The 25,643-nt window shown below is 36.7% G+C and overlaps 2 protein-coding genes across 2 annotated transcripts; one reads left to right on the plus strand and one right to left on the minus strand.

Moving 5' to 3' along the window:
- The first annotated feature begins 1,137 nt into the window (after positions 1–1,137).
- Positions 1,138–10,797, plus strand: LOC149478540 (uncharacterized). Its single transcript, XM_089709352.1, has 6 exons — positions 1,138–1,913; positions 2,224–2,488; positions 4,502–4,614; positions 5,769–5,896; positions 6,589–6,676; positions 10,725–10,797. Exons 1-6 carry the CDS (start codon positions 1,334–1,336, stop codon positions 10,769–10,771), a joined length of 1,221 nt encoding a protein of 406 aa, XP_089565478.1. The 5' UTR covers positions 1,138–1,333; the 3' UTR covers positions 10,772–10,797.
- Positions 10,798–21,626: 10,829 nt separating this feature from the next.
- On the minus strand, positions 21,627–25,406 carry LOC149478541 (ELAV-like protein 4). The gene has a single exon (XM_089709363.1). It carries the CDS (start codon positions 25,328–25,330, stop codon positions 24,269–24,271), a length of 1,062 nt encoding a protein of 353 aa, XP_089565489.1. The 5' UTR covers positions 25,331–25,406; the 3' UTR covers positions 21,627–24,268.
- Between the last annotated feature and the right edge of the window lie 237 nt (positions 25,407–25,643).

Genomic DNA, 25,643 nt, shown 5'->3' on the forward strand with positions numbered 1-25,643 from the left:
ACGCTTACCAAAAACGGTCTGAGCGAGAGATTCATACAAGAAAGTAATACACTGGAAAGAGAGATTTCCCAACGGTAAATGGTCCTCGTCTTACGTTTTGACAACTCAACCAATCATTGATGTTTGTAGAAAATAGAAATGGTAGTTAGGGTGACAATGAATTTTGTTTGCACTATCGCTCGAATTAGGTATTTTTTGCGCTTGCGCTTACCAACACATTTTGCGATTCATTTTTAAATATAAGACTAGCAGTCCGCCCCGGCTTCGCCCGTGGTACATATTTACGTTTTCTCTACATAAGAACCATCCTCGTACTTCAAGGAATACCTATAATAAAAAAAGAATTAACGAAATCGGTTCAGCCGTTCTCAAGTTATGCGCTTACCAACACATTTTGGGATTCATTTTTATATTATAGATAAGTTATTAAAGGAAAAATATATGAATAAAGTATAAATATGTAATTTTAAATTTGTTTACCAACTGAATAAAGTTTGTTTATTCCATTTGAATATTTCTTGTATTAATTATAAGTACTTTAAAAAATATGTTTAATTGGAATATCAGAAAAACGTGGGTACTTTTTAAATAATAAAGTTAATAAAATAAAAGGTCGGGTTTAGTGCTATTTCTTTAATAATAAATCAAACAATAATAACAATGTCTTAAAAATATTAAATAAAAATAAGAAATAATTAATAATTTAAAATGATAATATAATAAATAATATTAAAAAAAAATTTATTTCATTTTATCCATTCTACTATCAAAATCTTCAAAATCAATTTAGCGGTTCAGAAAATATATCGTAACATTTAAATTACATACTTTACATTTACGCTTTATGTAATTCGCATTCAGAATATTAGAAAGTGTATCATACAAAACGGTAAGTTTTTTATGGTTTTTTTGCGCCATGGTGAACAGTCTAGTAACGTCATTGTGTGTGTGGTATAGTCTGTGTCGTACGTGGTACTATTTGAGTCTGTGGTTTATATGTCAAAGCCAAACAAATTCTGAATCTGATTCTAGAAAGTAGAAAATACAAAATTCCATTCACTACAGGACAATGACATTGGCAAAATTGTGGCAACGCAGTACTGCCATAAATTAAAATATTGAATTGAATTGAAATACAAAATTACAAATTACGATAGAGAAAAGATCAATTTTCATGAATCAATTAGTGTTTTACTTAAAAAAAATATAGTAAGGTATTATTAGAACCAAATATTGAAACATAGCTTAACTATCATCTACTTTCATAACCTAATTTTGCTGCCTGCACAGTGTTTACAAATTCGAATAGTATTTGTATTGAATATAGAACATCATGTCTGAGGATATGGACTGCGAAATAGAATTTTTAGATGAGGATGCTGACATTGTTCAACAATGTGTGCAAACCGTCGAAACTCCAAGCGATGAGGCACTTTTAATAGAAGTAAAAGAAGAACAAACTCCTTTGCTCGTCGAAAGACCGATCGTAAAAGTGGGAACAGAGAGACCGATACGGCGAAGGAAGAGGAAAGATGAAGAAGATTCAGATTACGATCCAACTGATGAGTTTCGCCCAAGAGGTCGCAAACGGAAAAATGCAAATGTTTCCCGCCAAAACGTAAATTTGAAAACGCCGAAATCAGAGCCTAAAGTTAAGGATAAGAATAGTTCGAAATTCGATTTGAAGATTCGGAGGCAGCTTGATATTCGAATTCCCGATTACGATGATCCATTGTGCTTACCGGTGCGTGCATTGATAAAAGATGATAGTGATAGGAAAAAATTGCGAAATTGGAATAATTTGTGTTTGAAAAATTACAAATGCCATGATGTTCCATTACGGATGAATCTAGAGGAGAGTGTGTCTTCCTCACGGACTGTTGTGTTACGAAACTTGATGAATAAACAAACAGGTAATTCTCTTCTGGCGAATTTACAATTAAATTCATTTTCTGTACAAATTTGTTAATAAAAAAATTCGTATTGATGTATTCTGATGACTTGATATGCTTTGTCTTCTCTACGAATATGAAATTTTTATATTCTTACTTCAACTGAAAGACATAGATAAATATTAAATTGTTTGTTATATGAAAATATGATTATTTCAAGCAGAAATTGCAATTCTGTGATATTGTAAATTAGTAAAACCTTGAAAATACACTTAAAGATGAATATTAATTTCAGTAATCAATAGATCAATTTATTTTTTTTTATTTACAGAGAAAGTAGAAACAACAATGTGGGGTAAAATAACAATACAAGACAAGAAAGGCACAAAGAAATCGGAAATCATACAATCAGTGCTCCCCAGATATAGAGAGAAGAAATTCCTGCATTCCGTTGTTCTGGGCAATAAGAAAAACAGACCAGTTTATAACAAAGAGGAAGTTATATTGACAAAGGAATTTAATAAAGACGAAGAAATGCTAATTGTGTATAAACCTAAACAGGCATTGTCTAGCTCGTATAAAATGTTTGAGACGAAGTAAGTTGATTTGTGGTATTAGAATTATAGTACTTTTTAAGGAAGGTTTACACTACACTGTGTTGCGACCAGTCCAATCACACATTATTGTATACTATCTTAATCTTAATCTTAATCTTAATACTAATTAAATTATAAAGGCGAAAGTTTGTAAGGATGTATGGATGTATGGATGTTTGTTACTCTTTCACGTAAAAACTACTGAACCGATTACAACGAAATTTAGCACACATATAGAGGGTAACTTGGATTAACACATAGGATAGTTTTTATCCCGGAAATCCCACGGGAACGGGAACTATGCGGGTTTTCCTTTGCAAACGCGGGCGAAGCCGCGGGCGGAAATCTAGTTTGTATATAAAGTAATTAATACCATACAAGTAAAGTAATTAATACCATACAAGTATTCTTTGGGAAAGGCTTTTATCCGTACAGGGTCCATTCCTACTAATATTATAAATGCGAAAGTAACTAATGTATGTAAAAATAAAATAAAATAACTCTGTCTGTCTGTCTGTTATGCTTTCCCGCTTAAACCTCTCAACCGATTTTGATGAAATTTGTCACAGACAATATTTAGACCTTGAGAAAGAACATAGGCTACATTTTATTGCGAAATATGTACCACGGGCGAAGCCGGGGCGGACCGCTAGTACTCCATATAGAAACTTAATAACTAGTACTTAACTTTCTAAATTTACATAAACTTTACTATTATCTAAATTTTTTGTCTAATAGTGTACTCAAACTAATTGAAACTGTATCTCAAATAGAGCTATATTTATTTTTATTTTAATTCATGCCTGCACTGCACGGTGTAGTGTGAATCATGCTTTAGGGTGCACTCACACACATCAGTCACCGTCAAGTCACCGATGACTGATCGGTGACGGTTCGTGTACGTATCCACAAACACCAGTCACCGTCATGTTGTCCGTCAGTCACGTCGCCGGTTTGACTGAATCATTGAACACATACATCAGGTTAGTCAGTGATTAGACGTGTGTCACGCTAGAGAACATGTAGCAATTGACGGTAGCACGACGCTGACTGAACTGAGACGTGACGGCTCCGGGTGAGTGGGGATAAAAGTATGATACATGTATGGAAAGATTATTTGACGTGCCTGACCGGTGACGTCACTGATAGATTTCGTGCCGGCGACTGTCGTGTGGGAACAGAGTCATACTAGAACTATTGATACATATTTTTTTTTAATCCTGTCCGGTGACGTGCCGTGACGGTGACTGATGTGTGTGAGTGCACCCTTATAGTCTAGTAGTTTTTACTAGTAATGCATCGAATATAATATTAAACATTGCAATACAAATGCTATCAATATTCACAAATGCAAATGCGAATGTGAATATAATTGTTTTCAATCTATTGAATTCACATTAAAAATAACTATTTTTAAATAGATATCTATCTATGCTATACTAAAGGACTATTATAATTATTGAAAAGAGAATAATGTTTGATTGAATAGGCTCCAAAATTACTGGAATTTTTTCATTGGATGGTAAATTATCAGATAATAATATGGGCTATAATTTGTGTCTATTAATAAATAAAACAGATTTATGTTATACAAAATTCTCTGTGTTAGATAGCACATTCATCAATGAATGCTATAGGCTATTTATCATCACGCTAAGAACAACAGGAGCGGAGCCACACGGGTGATAACGCGGAGCGCAGCTAGTAAAATATACAACTACTAGCTTTCCGCCCGCGGCTTCGCCCGCGTTTTCAGAGAAAACCCCGCATAGTTCCCTTTCCCGTGGGATTTCTGGGATAAAACATATCCTATCTCTCAAGTTGGATCGAACTGCACTTGGTGTGCGAATTTTATTATAATCAGTTAAGTGGTTTAGGAGTCCATCAAGGACAAACATTGTGACACGAGATTTATATACCATTAAGATAATGTCTAATATTACTGTATTTAAAGGTAGTGTCCGCATTCAGTCCAAATCAACATTATTTAATTATTAAATTTTAATATTACAGTGATAATACTGATGATGATGAAGCCAAGAAATACCTTCGCGAAGTGGTTGTGTGCAAAATGTGTGCGCCCTGCTATCAGACTTCCTGGCGAGGGGTGAGAAAGAATAACACTTGTGAGTATAGTCTTTTTTGGGTTGCCTGGTAGAGATTGCTGCCAGCGATAAGGCCGCCTACTGTACATTTATTAATTTATTGTTTAACTAGCTTACCGCCCGCGGCTTCGCCCGCTTTGTCTAAAACCTAATAAATTATATACTTAAACCTTCCTCTTGAATCACTCTATCTATTAAAAAAAACCGCATCAAAATCCGTTGCATAGTTTTAAAGATTTAAGCATACAAAGGGACATAGGGACAGAGAAAGCGACTTTGTTTTATACTATGTAGTGATTTATAAAATGTATCATAATATATGGTGTATAATAAAGAATTTTTCATTCATTCATTATAGTTTATACTTATAGTAGCTTTCTGCCTATGGCTTTGCGCGATTCTTCTAAAACTTAACAAATTATATACTAAACTCCACCACCACAACCACTCTGTCTCTAATATAAAACAGCATTAAATCTGTTGCATAGTTATAAAAATGTAAGCATACAGAAGGTGGAAAGCAACTTTGGGGGCCTGAACCCCAATCTATTGTAACATATTAATGTATGAATTCAAATAAAGATTTTATTTATTTATTTGTTTTTATATAATATATAGCTTTCCATGCATGGGCTTAGCCTGCTTGTAGAAAATTTAAAATACAGTTAAAGCTCCTTATTCACGCTTCCCTTATTCGCGTTTTCACTATTCTCGAACTGAAAAATTGCAACCTAATTCCTATATTCGCGGTCTAAAATTCTTGCATAGAATCGGTACATAGGTACATACATAATATGTATCTTAAAGGTGAAACAAACTATCGGACGCGGCTTACAGTCTTCCTAATTTGTAATGTCGACTAGGAAAACGAGTCTAAACCTGAAGATATGTAAATACCTAATTAAATGTAAATTAATCAATATGTATGGTCAAGAACTTCAATTAAACTGATTTCTTTATGTATTTGCTTTACTATTTTGTCCCCTATAACCACATACAAATTAACATTCTATATATTCACGGTTTCTCTATTCGCGGCACATTTACGGATCCTATCACTCGAAAATATAAAGCTTTTACTGTATTTACTAAAACCTTTTCAAATTGATCTATCGAATAAAAAAAATGCTTCAAAATATTAAACATACTTATACTATTTATTATGTCTCTTCCAGCGACCATAAAGTGCGATATATGCGCACGCACATGTGTGAGTGTGTACAACCTACTATCGCACATTCGCTCGCACACAGACAAAGACGTGCGCGAGCACAAGCGTGCCATCTCGCGGGCACTCGCACAGGTGAGTGAGATGGAGATAGATATATTAATTTTTGTTCAGTCAGTCAGTCAGTCAGTCAGGCAGTCAATCAATCAATCTGTAAATCGGCCAATAAGTAAATCAGTTATCAATAAATCAATCATTCAGTTATCAGTAAATCGACGAATCAGAAATAAATAAATACAGACACACCTGTCCGGCCGGCCTGAACCTCAATCCAATGTGACAAATTAATGTATGAATTCAAATACAGATTTTATTTACACAGACGGCGAAGCGACTTTGTTTTATACAATGTCTAATTATAATTCACTAGCTGTGCTCTGCTGCTCCTGTTGGTCTTAGCGTGATGATATATAGCTTATAGCCTTCCTCGATATCAAACACAGAAAGAATTTTTCAAATCGGACCAGTAGTTCCTGAGATTAGCGCGTTCAAACAAACAAACTCTTCAGCTTTATAATATTAAGTAAATAAGTATAGATAAGACAAATCCTAGCAAAGCTTGCCTGGCAGATATCGCTTATAAGCGATAAGGCTGCCTATTTAACATCTTATTATATGTTTATCTCTTTGTTTTTGCTTTATTTACTTGTCTGTATATATTAAATAAAATATATTTTAATGTATTTGGTTATTATAATATTCATATATAATAATAATTTTTTTCATAATTTAATTAATTATAAATAAATAATAAATATATTTTTTAGTCGGTAGAATATCACTACGAATGTCGGATCTGTCAAGAAAAGCAGCCAAGTATCAAGGCATTGCGGCAACACATCAAAACGCACAAGGGTGAGTGGTTCAGCGAGTTTATTAAGTGCCTAGGCTGTGTGTTAAATAGTGGCTAATAGTTAAAGTTTATTAGTTTATAAAATTTGAAATTGTACGAGGAGTCAGGGAACACAGTGCGATTATAAATGCGAAAGTTTGTGAGGATGGATGTATGACGTATGTGTATGTTTGTTACTCTTCTACGCAAATACTACTGAACCGATTACAATGAAATTTAGCACACATATAGAGGGTAACTTGGATTAACACAAAGGATAGGTTTTATCCCGGAAATCCCACGTGAACGGGAACTATGCGGGTTTTTATTTGAAAACGCGGGCAAAGCCGTGGGTGGAAAGATAGTAAAAACTATTTTCGGGTTCCGTACCTCAGAAGAAAAAAAATACGGAATCAATTAACAACTGATACCATATGCATAAGCATATGGTATCAGTTGTTAATTGATTTTTTTTTAAACAGGTTTATTTTAGACGTATATATAATACTAGCTGGTGCGTTGTGCGCGGGCTGCAAGCAGCCCGCGAGCCCCTTTTGCCCCTGGGTTGAAGCAATAGGGCAGTCATTTGGAAATGCATTTGAATTTTCTGTCCATTTGCTACATCTGCTAACAGCGAATCTACAGTCAGTCGGTAATGCTTATAATTTCCCCATTCAAGTATTTTCCACTTCGGGAGGCTGCCCACCTTCGAGGGTGCGTTGTGCGCGGGCTGCAAGCAGCCCGCGAAGCATCCCAGGGCAGAAATCTTCAGTCAGTTGAAAATGCATAAAAATTCCCCGTCAATTTGTTAATATCTGCTAACAGCGATTCCACAGTCAATCGGAAGTGCTTATAAATTTCCCATTCAAATATTTTCTATTCCGGGGGGCTGTATACCTTCGAGGGTGCGTGGTGCGCGGGCTGCAAGCAGCCCGCGAAGCATCCCAGGGCAGAAATCTTCAGTCAGTTGAAAATGCATAAAAATTCCCCGTCAATTTGTTAATATCTGCTAACAGCGATTCCACAGTCAATCGGAAGTGCTTATAAATTTCCCATTCAAATATTTTCTATTCCGGGGGGCTGTATACCTTCGAGGGTGCGTGGTGCGCGAGCTGCAAGCAGCTCGCGGCTCATCCCAGGGCAGAAATCTTCAGTCATTTGAAAATGCATTTGAATTTCCTGTCCATTTGTTACATCTGCTAACAGCGATTCTACAGTCAGTCGAAACTGTTTATAAATTACTTATTCAAATATTGGTTAAATTCTTGAAACGTGATCCCCGAATTTCATCATTTTGAGGTGTCTAATCGATAGCGGGCAGTGACTTTTCATAATAAACTGTTAAAGAGTTTACTTAACACGCTCGTCGCTTCGCTCCTCGCTACCTATTTGAATATTTACGCCGGCCGCTGACGTGACTTGCTCGCTACGCTCGCTTGGCTAGTGCGGTAGTTCAAAAGTTAACCTAACTCGCTCGTCGCTTCGCTCCTCGCTACTTCTTTGAATATTTACGCCGGCCGCTGACGTGACTTGCTCGCTTCGCTCGCTTGGCTAGTGCGGTAGTTCAGAAGTTAACCTAACTCGCTCGTCGCTTCGCTCCTCGCTACTTCTTTGAATATTTACGCCGGCCGCTGACGTGACTTGCTCGCTTCGCTCGCTTGGCTAGTGCGGTAGTTCAAAAGTTAACCTAACTCGCTCGTCGCTACTTCTTTCAATATTTACGCCGGCCGCTGCCGCGACTCGCTCGCTTCGCTCGCTTGACTCGTGCGGTAGTTCAACAGTTAACCTAACACGCTCGTCGCTTCGCTCCTCGCTACCTATTTGAATATTTACGCCAGCCGCTGCCGTGATTCGCTCGCTTCGCTCGCTTGGCTCGTGCGGTAGTTCAAAAGTTAATAAATATTTTCTACTCCGGGAGGCTGTCGACCCTCGAGGTTGCGCGGTGCGCGGGCAGCAAGCAGCCCGCGGTGCCGTCTTTTGCCGATGCTATTCCTATTACCCTTCCTACTATGGAAATTTCCATACAAAATTTTCGAAAAAAAAAATTTCACTTTTTACCAAAAATTTTTATATTCCTGGAAGCGGACCAGGTTTTGAAGAATTTTTTACTTCTGCGACCCCGACCTATCTGCCACCGGTTCAGAGAACCATTGAATTTCGTGATGTACGGAAAATGGAAACCGAGGGTCGGAGAGAAATTCTGAGTATGCAGTTTTGTAAATCTGGCCGATTAGAGCACAGAAGTCAATTTTCAGACCGATCATAAAGTAACCGGCGCCACCATCTTGCTTTGAAAAATTGGGCATTTTTGAAAAAAAAATTGCGTCCAGTTTGAAATTTCTCGATTGCCCTGGTAGCGACCCATCTTCTTGATCATTTTTTAGTTCTACACCCCCCACCTATCTCGCGCCGTTTCGGAGAGCCGTCCAATTTCGCGTTGTATGAAACTCGGAAACCAGCTGTGGAAACTCGATTATGAGTATGCCAACTTAATATGCGGCTCGATTAAAGCCCCTGTGCCAAGTTTCAGCGCGATCGGACCAGTGATGGCCGTTTTAGAAATTGTATGGCGGCGGCCATTTTTTCCGCCATTTTGAATTTTTTTCACTATCTGTGGTAATTGCTCGAGGTCTACTCCAAGTTTAGTTCGAGCACCCCAGATGTAGCTGCTACCGTTTGCGCGGGCCGTTGACCGTCTTCGCGGGCTGTGAGAAAGTTCAGGGTTTCATATTTTTCTGGATATCCTGGGAGTTGGGCGAGTATGAATGCATCATTGGTGTGTTTCTCCATTGCACCACCTCGGCTATAGGCACCTTTTTATGTTTGCGCCAAAAATGGAAAAATTCCAAAATCGAGCGACCCACTATGGCTCCCTGGTAGCGTCCCAGGGTGGTGATCATTTTTAGTTCCGACACCCCCCACCCAACTCGCACCGTTTCCGCGGGCCGTTGGATTTTACGTTGTATGGAAATTGGAAACTGAGGCCCGGAGCCACTCGAACGGGTCACCGATCGATTCGCCGTCTCGAACAGAGCACGTGTGCCAAATTTGAGACGTAAGGATTCATAAACGGCGATTTTGGCAAAGTACGGCGGCCATCTTGTTTTCGCGAAAATCCCCATTTTTCCACCCCCCCTGGTAATCGCCACCAGTTCCGAGCATTTTTTGTTCAGACACCCCCCCTCCAGGTATCACCGTTTCTGCGCACCACCAGGGGTCCACTCGGTATTCGAAGGTGATCGAGATCGCTATATTTTTCCTCTGGTCGATCGGAGCACCTCTACACGATCACGTCGAAATCCCCCCAACTTTCCACGTAGTTTCCGAGAAAAGCGATGTCAGTGAGTGAGTCAGTGAGTGGTAGTGTAGCTTTATATATTATAATAATATTGTACTATTTTTTATACTAATTATTGTTTCTATAAAGGCTTATTAGACCACCCAATTTTTAGGGACCCTAACCCTAACTAAGAGTGGTGTAATAAGACTTAGGGAGTTAGTGTCCCGATTTAGGGCGATCGGGTCTGCCCGATCTGCCTAGCTCCCTAAGCGCCCTGCAGATTGGGTAATGTAATAACGTTTAGGGCGGTTAGGGAACTCAGTTGCCGCGCGACTAGTGCGTGGAGTGGCTGCTTTTGTATACGCAAGGTGCCACCAAACTGAACAAGTGTTCAAATTGTTCTGCACCTACTCTACTTAATTCATTAAAACTCCCGGTTCAAGCACGCTTAGTATTTGCATATTTGAAAGCTTTTCACGTAACCGCAAATACGCTTTCACCCAGATCTTTCTCTTCTTTCTTTTTTTAATATTTGTTATTGCGAAAATGGTTGCCACTGCTACAGCAACTTTTTGAAGTTTCGATACTGACGACGGCATAATGTTAAATGCAACAATACGTTTATCTCTCTAGACATTCGGGTATAAACTGAGTTAGGGCCCAATTCGCAGAGAAGTGTAATAAGCGCCACACTAACTAGGGTACACGCCCACCCTGGATGCAGGGCCCTTAATATCGGGTAGTGTAATAAGCCTTTAAAACTATCTAATCTTTTAAAATGTTTGTTCCAGGTCCAGAAGTATTTGTTTGCGACATTGGTGATCATTTGGTGTCGTAATATTGTAATAAATATATTTGAATACATGTACTGTTTAATTTTATCCCGCCTGTAGTCTCTTAGATTCAAACTAATATATAATATTTAATAGTGTAAGATTTCAGTATCGATTCTGCATGTATCTATTTTAATGTGATAAATTATTGTATAATTATTAATATGCTAATATAAATTGCAGCTCTATACTTTTTTAATCAATTTTACGCTATTTAGGGAATGTCGTAAATTATAATAGAAAATGTGGTTGCGAGCTCTCAGCTGCAATGTAAAATGTTTTTTAATACAAATATCAAGTTTTATATTTCACTAGCTGTGCGTTGTGGTTTTACCCACAGTGCTCCATTCTCGTTGGTATTAGTTATATGGTTTATTGTAGTTCCTGAGATTAGCGCGTTCAAACAAACTCTTCTACTTTATAATATTAGTATAGATATATAAGATAATTGGCAGAATCCGTCCTCACTGGGATTGGGATTCAGAAGTTGCAACTTAAAAAAAAGACGGGTTGCACTGGGGGAGTGCCGGCAGAAGTGAAAACTTGATTATTAACGTTCAGCATGTTTGATATTTTGGAATGGTATCCGTCTTACGCATGGAATATAAGGGCTAAAAAAAAAATCCGTCTTACGCTTTTTCGATCAGGTCACGTGTCCTGACGCGAGTTTAAGATTTTATACCCAACGCCGCTAAAGAAGTTTTCACTTCAAAAAGAAGATTTATGATAATATTATAATTTATAATCTATGGTTGTTGTTGTCTTTGGTACCCACTAGCTTGATTTGAAAACTACATAATAGATGGCGTTGTGATGCTTTATTGTCCATACAGTAAGTAGTATTCTCTTGTGTTTGATTTAAAGCGAGTGTTATACATTTTGAAATTAAAGAATTTAACGGATTTTAAACGCGATTCATTCATAATAATTATTATTGGGGATACTGAGTCTCCATGACCATTGACCACGTTCGCTGAGCAAAGTATGGGAAACGACGGGATAATAATATAATGAATAAATCGCGTTAAAATCTTGAATAATATAAGAAGTATTTATTCTCGATTTGTCGTATCATATACTAGCTGTGTCTCATGGTTTTTCTTGTGTTTAAACTTTAGATTCCTAAGAGAAATAACCAGCTTGTCTGTTTTCATATAGTTCAGAATATTATTAAATTGGATCAGTAAGACAAACTAAAAATAAGCAGACGTAGGTAATATTTTTTGTGATTATAATTTTAAATTTAAAATTTCTGTAGTAATTACGAATGAAACTAAAATGTAAGAAAATTATATTTACATATTAATTTTATGGTACACGAATACATCGAAATAAATAAAAATAGAATAAGTATAGAAACGTTTATTTTTTTCATAACATATCAGGTTTGCAAGATTGTCGAGTTGGAACACCCATCCATGTCCTGACCGCACCAACTGTCGCTTAACTCCATTGATTGCAGGCACGTGTAAAAACCATTTCCATAGCAACAAATTCAAAGGGGTTTTAAGTTAAAATTTAATTACAAACAGGGGTAGTAATTTAAATTATGCACCCCTTTGTCTGTCATGGTCATAATAGTTTTATAGTATGTAATTGGAACTTTTTGCTTTCAAAATGTTAAATTAATAGTAAATATTATTTTATTGTTTCACAGGAATAATCGATTATTAAGATATACAATAATTCATTCATTCATAATTCATTCTACAATAAGAGAAATAAAACACGCTACAATTGAAAACACTTTGAAATACTAACTTAGTAAGTTAGTAGGTACCTACTTATTCTTTGTATATAAGATGGGTTAGAAATGGAATGAGTTTTTCTCAGTTTAAGAAAATAATTTATTGTATCTGGACCGATTATTATCATAATTATAAATGTTAAGTAATAATTTATTTTATTTCTCTATGTTTACAAATACAAGTGCGTGCGGGCAACATATACCTAATGTGATTTGTAAGTTAACTCAATTTTTTTTTATCTAGACAAACTGCAACGAAGAAAATAATTTACCACAGGTTAGGAAATCAGTTACTACAGAGAAGAACCGTCAAGAATCAAGATACTCTACAGCAGTCAGTAGGTATAAAAAGAAAGAAAATTTTCATTGATAAACTGCACTTAAATCATAGACATTAAGGTTCTCTACACTATCGTGATTGCCTTCGCCCAACGATGCCCATTGTGAAAGTATTCCGTGGTCTATGCCATACCACAGAATACATAATAGTAGCTAAACGCTAGCCATACTCCACGCTTGCCAAGAGCCAGTTGGCAGACGCACGAACTTTTAAACCTCGACGGTTTTAATGTTTTTATAATAATAAAATCAAAATCAAATCATTTATTTATTTCACCTCACAATTCCCAATCACATAAAAATATCTACATGCATACCTACAAAATTATATAAGACATAGCTGGAGTTGGAGGAGCTGGTGTCTGAAATAGGTTTTAAATAATAATAGGTATATTTGTCTAAACCGCCTAAAGGAAGATCATTTGTACATATTTAAATACTTTATTTATGTTTCCCATGCATAATAAGACATAATACTATACCTCGGGCGTAAATGATCAAAACTACCCCAAAAGTAAGGTTGGTGACCTCTCGCTTGGGGGTTGATGACCGATGACGTCACATAGGGTAAGGATAGTGTGGTAGACCATATTGATGTGAGTCAGCATTAATTATTGTACTTATCTATTCAAATACATGCAAAATCTATATAATAATACTGTCTGTCTGTCGTCTACATTTATATAGAGCTACCTATAAATATATAACCTACTATATATGTATATAAGTGTTTAAAATATTAGGTAGTTAAAAAAATTACGTATTTGAAGGATGAGCAAATTATTTAATGAGATACTTGCATAGTTTTAGGAACGACAGTTAAATAAATATTAAACAAAATATAACGCGTAGTCAGTCCAATGATTGATGGAACATGGTATGAAAATTGCAATAAATACAAAAAGAAATCGTTTAAAAGATACGATATAGTTAGGTACCTATATTATATGTAGAGAGGCAAGGTAGCATGCATGGTGTAGGTAATAAGTAGGTAACCTATGAGCTAATCTAGATTGCAAATCAAATCTGTATCTTTCATAGACATCGCATAAGCTGTTTTTGATTTTGAATAATTAATAAACACTTTCCATCCATACATCCAATCGCGAACTTTTACGTTTATAAAACATTATTAATTCATTAGTAGGATTTCGGTTTACAATTTCACAGTTTGAACTAGATTCATAGAAATGAAAATTTCAACAGTATGACGTATGATATAAACGTAAACGTAAACAATATTACGTATATTGAACTAAGTAAATAATTGAACTAAATAAAATTTCAATACAGCTTTATATCGAACAAGTCCTCTTCAGCCATTTAAAAGCCTTTAATTTCTAAAAGCCCATTTCAATTACTTAATATCAATAGGCTTCAATACGACTTAGTACAACTTAGTAATTCTAAACAGTCTGAAAGCAATACACACTTATCAGATTTTGTGCTTTACATTTCAAGTGATTAATTGAAATGTAGAATGTTTAGATGGGTTTTAGGTGGCCTATTTAATCTTTTATAGGTTATGTAGGTATGCAGTTATAAGATTAGATGATTTTTTAAATATTATGACCTAATTTTTAACCACTATAATTATCCATAATTTTTTTAAATGTAGCTACGAATAGTTAGTTAGCTCAAAGCTTTCATCCAATGAGCTTTTTTGTCTTCGTTTTTATAAACTTGATGGAAAGGTTTCACCAGAGTCAATTTTGTAAATATTAAGTACCTATGGGAAATAAAACAAAACCCGTCAAGAGGACTAAAATCTGTCTAAAATCTAAAATCGTGACCTCCATCAATCGTCGTCGATTGTGTTAATGTGTGCGCGAGTTACTCAAGTTCAGCTAGCTCTTGTAGTCTTCTTAAAAGAAGACCTAGACTTAAATCCAGGCAAAAGATAAGTTGAATACAAGTGTTTTTCTTTAGTTAAAGTGTATACGTAGTATATTATTATTAGTCTGTGCTTAAAGTTAATTTGCCGGCTCTACATCGTTGTAACAATCAATTTAGTTATTCTCTATAAAAATAGTAGGTAGTAGACGTATTCGATATTTTAATACACTATCTAATACTTTATTTATTGTTAAAGTTGTTTTTAGAAGTGAAACTTCTTAAGGCGCGTTGATAGTAAAATATCAGCGTCATGACATTGCCGACACGTCATGGAGTAAGGCGACGATCTTAGAAGTTAGAATATTGCAAAAGTTTCACTTCTGACACGTGTGCTTGGCGCAAACGCTCTTTTTTAATTTAAAAATAAATATCTAAACTTAAATTCAAATTTTTTTTCCTTAAATCATGATATTAAATATTAATTATTAACCTATCCATCTTAAATAAAAAAGTATACCTACTTAGAAATGAAGTCGGTTCTTCATTCCAAAATATTAATCTACTTAAAAACTCAATAATCCGATAAGTAACAGACAGACGGTCGGCTCGTTGGTTTTATTGTCTTTTTATGTCGATTCGCATAAATCCGTCAATAATTAATTAGCCCCTAGGGTTAGATAAGGGTGAGGGTTGAAAATCGTCGCGTATATCTAGTATGCAATTGATGATAGTTTTGAGTTACTGCTGTTTTTGTTACGAAAAAGGCTTGTTGTAAAATAAATAATAGTTAAAAAAAACTAAAAAACACGCTTTTTATAGAAAACCGAACTAAAAAATAGAAAATTTTATCAAATTAGTGTATTGTCATCGGTCCTCAATAAATCTACAAAGTTTTCGAACGAAATCTGGCCGTTTAAAGTGGGTCAAAATCGCGCCCAAAGAAGTCGGTTACAAACAAACAAACATACAGGTGAAGCTAATAATATAAAGCGTGTAATGACAAGCGTTTTATAGTGTAAATCTTATTAACGAAATCGGTTCAGCCATTCTCGAGTTATGCGCTTAAATACCAACACATTTTGCAATTCATTTTTTATATTATAGACTTTATTTAAAACTAGCGGTCCGCCCCGGCTTCGCCCGTGGTACATAATTGTGGAGGCTAATTATCTCTATAAGTTTTTATTTAAAATTATATATGTATGTTTATCAGCCATAGAGATAGAACAGAGTACAATTAATTTGGCGGCCTTATCACTTAATAGTGATCTCTTCCAGACAACCACGGTAAAAGGTAACGAGCAAAAAGATCAGTTAATAAGTTATACTCTATCTTATTGAATACTAGCGGTCCGCCCCGGCTTCGCCCGTGGTACATGTTTACGTTTTCTCTACATAAGAACCATCCTCGTACTTCAAGGAATATAATAAAAAAAGAATTATCGAAATCGGTTCAGCCGTTCTCGAGTTATGCGCTTACCAACACATTTTGCGATTCATTTTTATATATAAGATTCGTGTCCCAGTTTTGCTCAGTCATCAATTTTTTTCAAGTACATTGATTCTCTTTTTTACGATAAAGCAAAGTTTAAGAGGAAATGCAGTGTGGTGTTTATATTTTTTTGTTCTAGAATCCATAGTTAATGCTAAAAAATGCCTGTATAAATACCTGCGTATTTCGTTAAGGGTTTTCAGCCATAATGTTCTTGTCCTTTTCGAACGTGAGCGAGTGAAAACATTTGATGAAAAGTTTCTAGTTCTATCAATCTCATTCGCTTTGCCATTAATTATAATATTAGTTAGCTATGCACATTGCACAGTAAGATGTTGTTCAAAAACATTTTTTTTTAATTCCTATTTCAGTGTATCTAGTACTTACCTAAGTCTAAGCTCGTCGTCCCCATCAACACTATATCTAATCTTTTAAAAGTAAGTAACTAACTAATTTAAAGGAGAGGTGATAAATAAAATGACCAAAATTCGGGTTTTTTATATATTTAGAACAAGAAATGTATAGTTACAACCATTGAGGATATTAAATATCATATTGTAAAAACTATTGTAAAAAGTGAAGAGAATGTGACAATTTTTTCTTTATTTTTTTTTTCAATTATAATTAATTCCAATAAATTAATAATTATAGACACATAAAGTACGTGAAAAATATTAATTAATGAATAATTACTTAAAACAGCCAAGTAACCACTACAGATGTAAATATTTGGTTAATAATGCCTTATTTTAGGAATGAGTATTTTTTAAAAATTTCTATACCGAACTTGAAAGTAAGAACGGCTGAGGCGGTTTTCCAAAATACATTTATTAATTCATTTTAAACCCGTTTAGGGTCGAATGTTATTTTGGAAAACCGCTGGCTTACAAAATATTGGGAACAACATTTAGTCTAAGACGACACTAAAACTGCGTCATTGGAAATTTCTGAGTATTTCATCTCATTTGGAAGATGGTAAGTATCATTTTCCTATGTATAATTATATTATCTATAGCATATAGCTTCACCACGTGTATGGTAACACTAAAATGAGATGAAACACTCAGTCCCTGCCGCGGAGCAGCAGATTCCTCTAAAACAAGACGGTCAGGTTTAGCCTCTGTCTTAAGTTCTCTACTGTTTCTTGTGCAAATCAAATATCTCCACAAAAGCTATAATGAAGAAGAGGTAACGGTTTAAACAGACACAATAATATAGAGACACCTAAATATCCGGAACCCAATCGCACAACCGTTTCCCGCCAATTTAGATACAATTGCTTTTAATTTTACGACTAATTCGAGGTTAGGTTGTCGCGATTGCGTTCCGTTTTACAATATCATATAACATATCAACTAAATCTGTTAATACCAACACAGACACCTACCTTATTAATAATCATAAATAGACGAACGAAATGCGAACATTGATTTAAATACCGGAAGATCTTAAAGTTTTTTTTTTCAAAATTTTCGACATTTTATAAAATACGTATTCGTATCAAAGAGTCAGCGAGCTAAACAGGAAAATCGGCTGACACATATTTGATTGCTTCTAGTTTACTTTGGAGTCGGTAAAATACTTAGTGACATATCACACTAGCGGATTGCGAGCGGTTTCAAAGCGGAGCGGGTGCGCAACGAATACGTTGCGGTTGCGCAGCGAATTCGTTGCGGACGCGTGGCAGATGCGCAACGTTTACGTCGCAGTCATGTACACTCATTAACAAAATGGAATCCGTGCTGGTTGTTACTTATAACTTGTGATAGTATAATAATTATGAGATCATTATTTTTTACGAGTTTCATAACATGTTAATGTTTAGGGTATTGTTTTATCTATTAAATCTTGGTCGAAATGCAATCAGATAACTTAATTGCTCATTAAGAAAGTTCATTAGTGAAATAAATGTTAAAGCTCCTTAACTAAAACAGGGCTATCTTATTATTAGATAAATAGCAGTGAATAGAAAATTTTATCAAGCAACCAGCAACTCACTATCACTTTGCTCATAATTAGGTTCACAAAATCTCTTTATAACATACGTTGCTATGGGAGAGATTATACTGGTCAGTCGTTACATACTTTTGGAATGTATGGTACATTCTAAAAGTCCTAGTAATTCAATTTTATAGCACCTTTTTTTAACAACTCCAGTTGTTATTACATCTTTAGTTAACTGTTAAGTAAGTGCATTTCCACAGTACGGTTAAAAAATTGAGTGCTACAGAAACGATGGAAATATTGAATGGAAGTTAGGCAAGGCGGAAGGGCTGGCTTTTGTGCGAGAGTATACAAAATGACGCGTCCGCAACGAATTCGCTGCGCAACCGCGGCGTGTTCGTTGCGCGCCCGCAACGTATTCGTTGCGCACCCGCTCCGCTTTGAAACCGCTCGCAATCCGCTAGTGTGATATGGCACTTAGACAATACTCTTTTGAGATCTAATTTATCTTACGATGCATTTTCTAATTATTAGCTAGTCTTACCCGAGTAATTTGGGGTTCACTCGTCATAATATGTCAACCTTGTCGTCCTGTTGTGATCGGCGGATACGAATGTACACTACTGTAAGTATCACAAGCTACGTTGCATAACGTTCGGTTCGCTCCCACCCCGCTGCTATTTATACCCGTTTTAAGTGTTCCAGGACATTTCGCGCGAATACCTCATAATACCTAGATATAACAGTCGATTTCAGGATGGAATCCTTTAGCTTCATAAAACGTAACTAAGATTTGAACAATTTCATCAGGTTTTTATATATTTCTAGCTATCGCGGACCTGAGATGTGCTGGAACGATACCCTATACAGCTTACATATTTTAGATCAAAATATACCTACATTTCATAGATTTGTACGAAATGGGAACCAACCGTTATGCAAAAGAGGAAACAACACCGAAAGTAACCTAATAAATAGACAGTGAAATCGATATTACATGATATTTTTTTATTATTTATATTTTTTTTTTCACATTAAATTCGAAACGGTTCGGTTAACACCCGATGCTCCGAAGCCTGTTTATTTACTTATTTATTCCAATCTTGTTGATTAGCGTTTTGTCTCGCTTCATAATTTTACGCACGATTACAATATTTCCACTTCAGTTTATTTTCACTGTCTATAATGATTTGGCGGAGACAGGATATGGTTTGGACTATTCCGGACACAAGACAGACCTGCCAAATGATTCTATCATATTGTAAGGTCGAGTATTGAGTTAATGACCTGTCAGCGAATCGGCTGCAATAAACCCCCTCCATTCCAAACTGTTTCCGCAAATTTAATAGTCAAGGGAATCATGGACGATCCTGGCTATACTTTATAAAACTATTATCAAATTACGTCAAAAGCTAAAGACTAGAGAAACGGATCCAAAAGACAAGGAAGTACTTGATGAGCAAACGCATTTTATTTTAATAATTTTACAACAATATAGCCGTAACCGTTGAATGTGCAAATCTCACTAGTATGTGACATATGTAGGAATAGTAACACATTTAATCGATGTCTCGAATTATAGCGTGGGAAATATCTCGATTCCACAACTCGATACGAATGCAATTTAAAATTGAGCATTTGACTAGACATCGCATCGTTCGACACAGAATCGAAACACTCCCACGCAGCTCCTTAATTATTCTCTATGGAAGATTTCGATAATTCTTCTTTGTGTCTTAACTATTTAGAATGACGTAAGACTCGGCCACGGTTTGTATTTGTGCTTATGCCCGAGAATAAGGCCATTCCTTATCACTTACACATCACCATAAGCTAACTGCGTAGAAAATGCTACATCTCCCACCGTTTTGGACATTAAACTGTTTGCGCACTGTCATCGGAATTCATTTAATTGATTTACTTATCAAATATGAGCCAAAATATTTTTGGTTTGTACGCGGGATTTTATGCACAGAAAAAAGAGATAGAAATGATATCTGAGTGAAATGGAACGTGGCTATACCTTGATGGCTGACAGGTGTCAATGTCAAATACAAAAAACGCGGCAACGCGCAAGGCAACGCGAAAGCTCAACTCTCACATCGCATTTCTACCAAATTCTTAAAAAATATACTCTTTCATTCTGTGATTTTATTCTTACGCCATACCTTTATTTAAACATTCGCCACGACGTGTATTCTTTATTATTTTCGCTAATTTCACAGCCTCAATGTTAATTAGCCTATGCGTATTAGTATTGTTTCGGAAATGCCAATAATTAAGTTTATTTTTTAATTAATTTTTTTTATTCAATTTCATAAAAAATGCATCAAAACACCGTTCAAAAAGTAGCCGTTATGCTATTGATAATATTATTAGGTATGATTATATTCCTTGTCACTTGATGGGGTTCTTTACGATGGATGTTAATTATCTGCAAATATATTAAGCAATATTTTTGAAGATATAACACCTATATTATATGCTTCTATAACTATCGGTTCAAGTATTTTTCCGCCATTGTTTAAATGTCAATTTAACGCGGTGCAATCAAAAAGGTTTTAGTTATCAAGCGACCGATAGTTATAAAAACTGTGTTTACGTAATTAGTAGAACGTTTTGTGAGTCACCCGCTTATATCTATGAAGATATGAATTACAGTATATTTAAAATACATATAAAAATATTAAGTTAATTATATTGTAGCATACCTACCCGTGTGTATCGGTTAAAAATTCACATTTATAATAATTATTGCTTCTCCAGTTTTATTCTAAAATCAGGCTCGTGCCCTCTAAGCTATTGAGCACTATTAATAATTTATTATCATTATTATTAATTTTTATTAATAACGTCCGAAAAGTAGAGAGGGGACGCACAAAACATTCTACCATAGAAATCTAAATAACAAGACACTAGAAGTCGTAAGCGTGCGTGACCTTGTCGCCACTCAGGTGATTTGCACATCACCAGTGCATTCGTCACTGTTCAGTTGCTCTGGAGACGTATGAGTGTATACATGGTGTGTTTCAGCAATTCCCATTGCGGAAATTCTTCCACAAGTTGTAGTTATACTTATAAAGGAATAATATTTCATCGGAAAATATTTTTTTTTAGAAATAATGCCGTTTTTCCTTAAAAATATAGAATATTTACAAGTATTACGAGTGTCACCATAGTAATCGAAATAACAATGAATGACACAGTCGACCATTCTTATTATCACGTTTGTTCGTATTGGAGCAAAAAGTCTCATATACTTAGGGATGTTATTCTAAAACAAACCGTAAATTCGTGCGTTAGGATACATATTCAAAAGCTTAATTTAATAGATAAGTTAGTTTTCACTAAAATCAAGCTGTCCAATAAAAGGCATAGTTTACTTGTGTGTACTGTTTAGCTTTCGGTTTGAATGTGTTGATTTTGGCGACAGCGGTTTTCATACGAATTATGACATTATAGCCCTTCTATGTGTCTTGTTATTTAGATTTCTATGCATTCTACTAAAGTACAGTGACATTACCTAATCGTGAGCTTAATCAACACTTCATTCCAAAATACGCTGCACGTTCACAATTATCAATATTTATTATCTAAAAAGTCGATGAGTAATTATATATTTTGGTGTTTTTGTTTCGATCTAAAAGACATATCTCTTTACCTTAATATCGCCAAATAATATCAACTGAATGGAATTAACACGAAACAATTACAAAAATGTGTTTTCAAAGAATTTTCCACACCATACAACCGTTCCCAATACTTAAGAAATGAACGCTCGATATATTTTCCCTATTAAATTATTAATAACCTTACCAAACCGTAATAATTTAAAAATACATAAATTATATTAAATAAGTTAAATGCACACCTAATCGAGACATATAAAATACAATTAATTGCACGTACACTAAATTAATGAGTAAATCTAAACAAATAATATCCAAAAATTATGAAGACTTAATCGTCAACATTAATTTGACTCCAACTATTCTTAAAGTTACTTTACCACCGTCCCTCAAATGACTAGAATAGTTGAAATAGTTATTTATGCTGAGACAAAACAACACAAAACACAACAACTATTAACCTAAAGACGGTACTACTAATAATATTAATTATCTCAATACTTGTGCTTCACACGACCACCTCGCTCACATCATCTCATCTCCAACCTTACGTTTCAATATTAAAATTAAATCAAACGATTTACGTGAAACGGAACGGAATTATTAAGAAACCCATCTGTCATTTAATGACACATAACGACATTTATGCCATAGACACTGATGTTTTTTTCTTAATGATTCAATCGTGTTTCAAAAAAGGTAACTCTCAATTTTTCTAAATTAATACAAATGTATTCTAATAATTAAACGTATTAAGACTAAAATGGAATGTTAAGCATTTTCAAGCTGGATCAAAGTAAGCGTTTTTTTTTCAATTTGAATTAATGAAAGAAAGTTAAGTGGCTAGCTCGGTCAAACAAGGTTTACAATAAATAGTAAACAAACAGTCGGATCTACCACGAAGATAGTCCGCTCCACCGACGTCTCTTCGAGTTCATTTATTTAATATATTTTTATTAAATTACTGTCTATGAGTTATTGCACGTTTTACATTTATAATAAATATATAAATACTTGTAAATTTTAAATCTCCATCTTTGGTATGTAATCCGTACCTATTAGTTATTAGTTAATATCTTGAAATGTTTACAAAACTGTTTTTACATATATTAAGTATATATTTTTTTACAAAAATCGTAGGGTCGTTAGGACGGCACGATATTATCTCTATTCAAGTTCGATGTTCATTAGGTCTTTGTCGGGTTGAAGTTTGTGGTTGATTGCATAACGCGTACTGCGTAGGGACGCGGCGAGATACTATTTTATATATTTTTTTTATCTATTTACAAATTTCCATTTAAACTAAGACAATTAAAGCCTACTTCGAATAGACGCAGGGTCGCATCCATACAATTATAATAGCAGGTACCGATCATATGTTTAGATATCGATTATTTGCGAACGACATCATTACGAACTAGCATGCACCATTGTTCTAAGAACGCGCCACACTCGGCGGCCTGAGGCGTCCCCCCCTCCTGTCCCCCCTTCCCTCCACCACACCGCCCCCCCGCCCTGCCACATAGCTGCGCGGGGCTCGAGCTCCGCCCTCCGCCGCCCGCCCGGCCCCCGAGCGAACAGCTGAATCGATTTTCCCGTCTTCCTGGGATTGCGTGTACCGATTGCTTACCGATTGTCACCTTGCATCCGATTGTAGACATCGCAAAACTTTTCAAAAACTACTTAACCTACTCCGCCGGTGAACGCTCGGGCCCGCTGGTGCTCGCACGCATGCCACGCGACTTGCTGAGGATGGTAAACCGACGCCGTCAGCTCATCCCGTGATCTTTCAAGTTTATTTTTAAAATTTTATCAAAACCTATCACAGTTTTTGATTAGTTCTCATCCTTAATTAGATTAATATATTATGATTAAAATATACGTATAGATAATATATATTTTCCAATCTTTAACAATAACACTATTTAATGCTCGCCTCGCGGAGGCGGACGGCCGAACCGTTGTTACAGAGAGCGACAGACCTACGCCGTGTCGAAATATTTTGGCAAATTTGATTCGTGACCGAAGTTAAGATATGACGCCTAAAATGGAGCATAGCATAGAGCTATTATTGCTAATTATTTTATTTATAATCGAAAACTATTTCTCGATAACCACAACCTTTCATAAGCGAAGTCGATTGTCACAATGTTATTGACTATTTAATATGTTTGGTTGTCCGATTAGCATTTGATGCACACCTTAACTTATTATTGCGCGCTCCGTCTCCATTCAGCGGCCGCCATTTCATCCGGACCTGCGCAGAAGCGCTCCGCCATTTTGATTTCCGTAACACTTAACCCAGTTTCTCTCGAGGAAAATGGCGATCGTCGAACAAAGAGCCGATGAGCTTAATCGATTACACTTTACAAATAACATACAAAATGACCGCTGGGGTCGTCTATTCAGGAAGACACGTTGAAGAGTGCTGTGTCGTGGCTGGGCCTGTACTATGTATGTATGGGTGCGCGCCTGCAGTGCCGTCCTAGCGCCGGCTAGGCCGTGTCTCGACGATTTAGATCGTCTTGATTTTGTTCGTCTTGAAACTGACCTGCAGTACTCTGTTTCCGAGCGTGTACCCGTTCAGGGACTGTATGGCGACGACGGCTTCGTCGTAATTCGTCATTGTGATGAACCCGTAGCCTTTGCACTTGTTGGTCTGCAGGTCGCGTATCACTTTCACGCTCTGGACGGCACCGAAGGGTCCAAACAGTTGCCAGAGCACATTCTCCTCTGTTTCCGGGGCTAGGTTGTAAACAAAAATGCACCACTCGGAGCCCACGGCGCCCGGCAACACGCCGCCGAGCAGCTCGCCGGCCAGCGGGCTGTACCGCTGCAGGCCTTTGTTTATAGCGAGTAGAGACTTGCCTGAGTTGAAGCGGCCGAGCGGGGCGGGGAAGCGCAGCGCGGCCGGCAGGTACGCGGCCAGCGGGGCCAGCGCCTTGCCGTTGTTGCTCGGGTTGTTGGCGAACTTCACTGTGATCGGTTCCGATGCTCCTTTTGGCACTGTTCCGTTCAGCTCCTGAATAGCGCGTTCCGCTTCGACGCGCTGGTCGAATCTGATGAATCCCACGCCTTTAGATAGGCCTTGTTCTCCTCCAGTGAACGGTCTTCCGCCAGAATTCTCGCAGAGTATTCTCGATGTGATAATGCGGCCGTACGGGCTAAACAGCCGCTCTAGTTCTGATTGTGTCATTGTCTTCGGCAGCCCTGATACGTATAGGTTGGCGCCTTTGATGGCCTCGCTGCTGGGCCGAGCGTACGATACCTTGATTGTCTTGTTCTGTAGGCGGAGGCCGTTGAGGGTGGCAATCGCCTTCTCCGCGTCTTCAGGGCGGTGGTAGTTTACAAAGGCGTAGCCGAGGCTCTGGCCGCCGCCGTGCAGCGCATGGTTGAGCGCGTCCGGGAACGCCGCCCCCTTGTTGCGTATCAGCTTGCACGACTCCACCTCGCCGATACTGGAGAAGAGACTCCTGATTTCCTCCTGCGTCATGCTCTGGGGCAGATAGTTGATGATCAGGTTCGTCTTGGACTCCTCGCCGGAGCCGTTCTGTTGTTCGGTGTCGCCCTTCGACATGGTGGCTTTAAATCATAAACGGAAAGAACGAAAGGGAAACAAAACGCGGTAAAATAAAATACGGCACGTCCGATGAGGCGGCCCGCGCGAGCGATTATGCGAGCGAGGGTAGTGCCGGGGTGCGCGCAGTCGCGTGCTATCGATCGGCCTTACATAACCCCGTTCGTTCACCCCTCCCGGTTGGTATAGTGTCCGAAAAAACCAGATACAACGCAGCGGCATCGATCTTGGTCCCTGGGAATTTGTGCTCCGTGGCATTAACGTATTATGTAACGGTGTCGCGCGAAACGCGACCTTCTGGGCAGAGACAAAG

Source organism: Colias philodice, chromosome 22 (assembly GCF_061535455.1).
Source record: "Colias philodice isolate Cphi_HAF_F1 chromosome 22, ilColPhil1 Martin Lab GWU primary, whole genome shotgun sequence".
Lineage (NCBI taxonomy): Eukaryota > Metazoa > Arthropoda > Insecta > Lepidoptera > Pieridae > Colias > Colias philodice.

What these genes read in the sequence shown, in the direction of transcription:
- LOC149478540 (XM_089709352.1), top strand. Translation starts at nt 1,334, where the DNA reads ATGTCTGAGGATATGGACTGCGAAATAGAATTTTTAGATGAGGATGCT. An exon ending in GGTGAGAAAGAATAACACTT is followed by an intron (nt 4,615 to 5,768) that starts GTGAGTATAGTC and finishes TGTCTCTTCCAG; the next exon opens with CGACCATAAAGTGCGATATA. An exon ending in ACACATCAAAACGCACAAGG is followed by an intron (nt 6,677 to 10,724) that starts GTGAGTGGTTCA and finishes TGTTTGTTCCAG; the next exon opens with GTCCAGAAGTATTTGTTTGC.
- LOC149478541 (XM_089709363.1), bottom strand. Translation starts at nt 25,330, where the DNA reads ATGTCGAAGGGCGACACCGAACAACAGAACGGCTCCGGCGAGGAGTCC.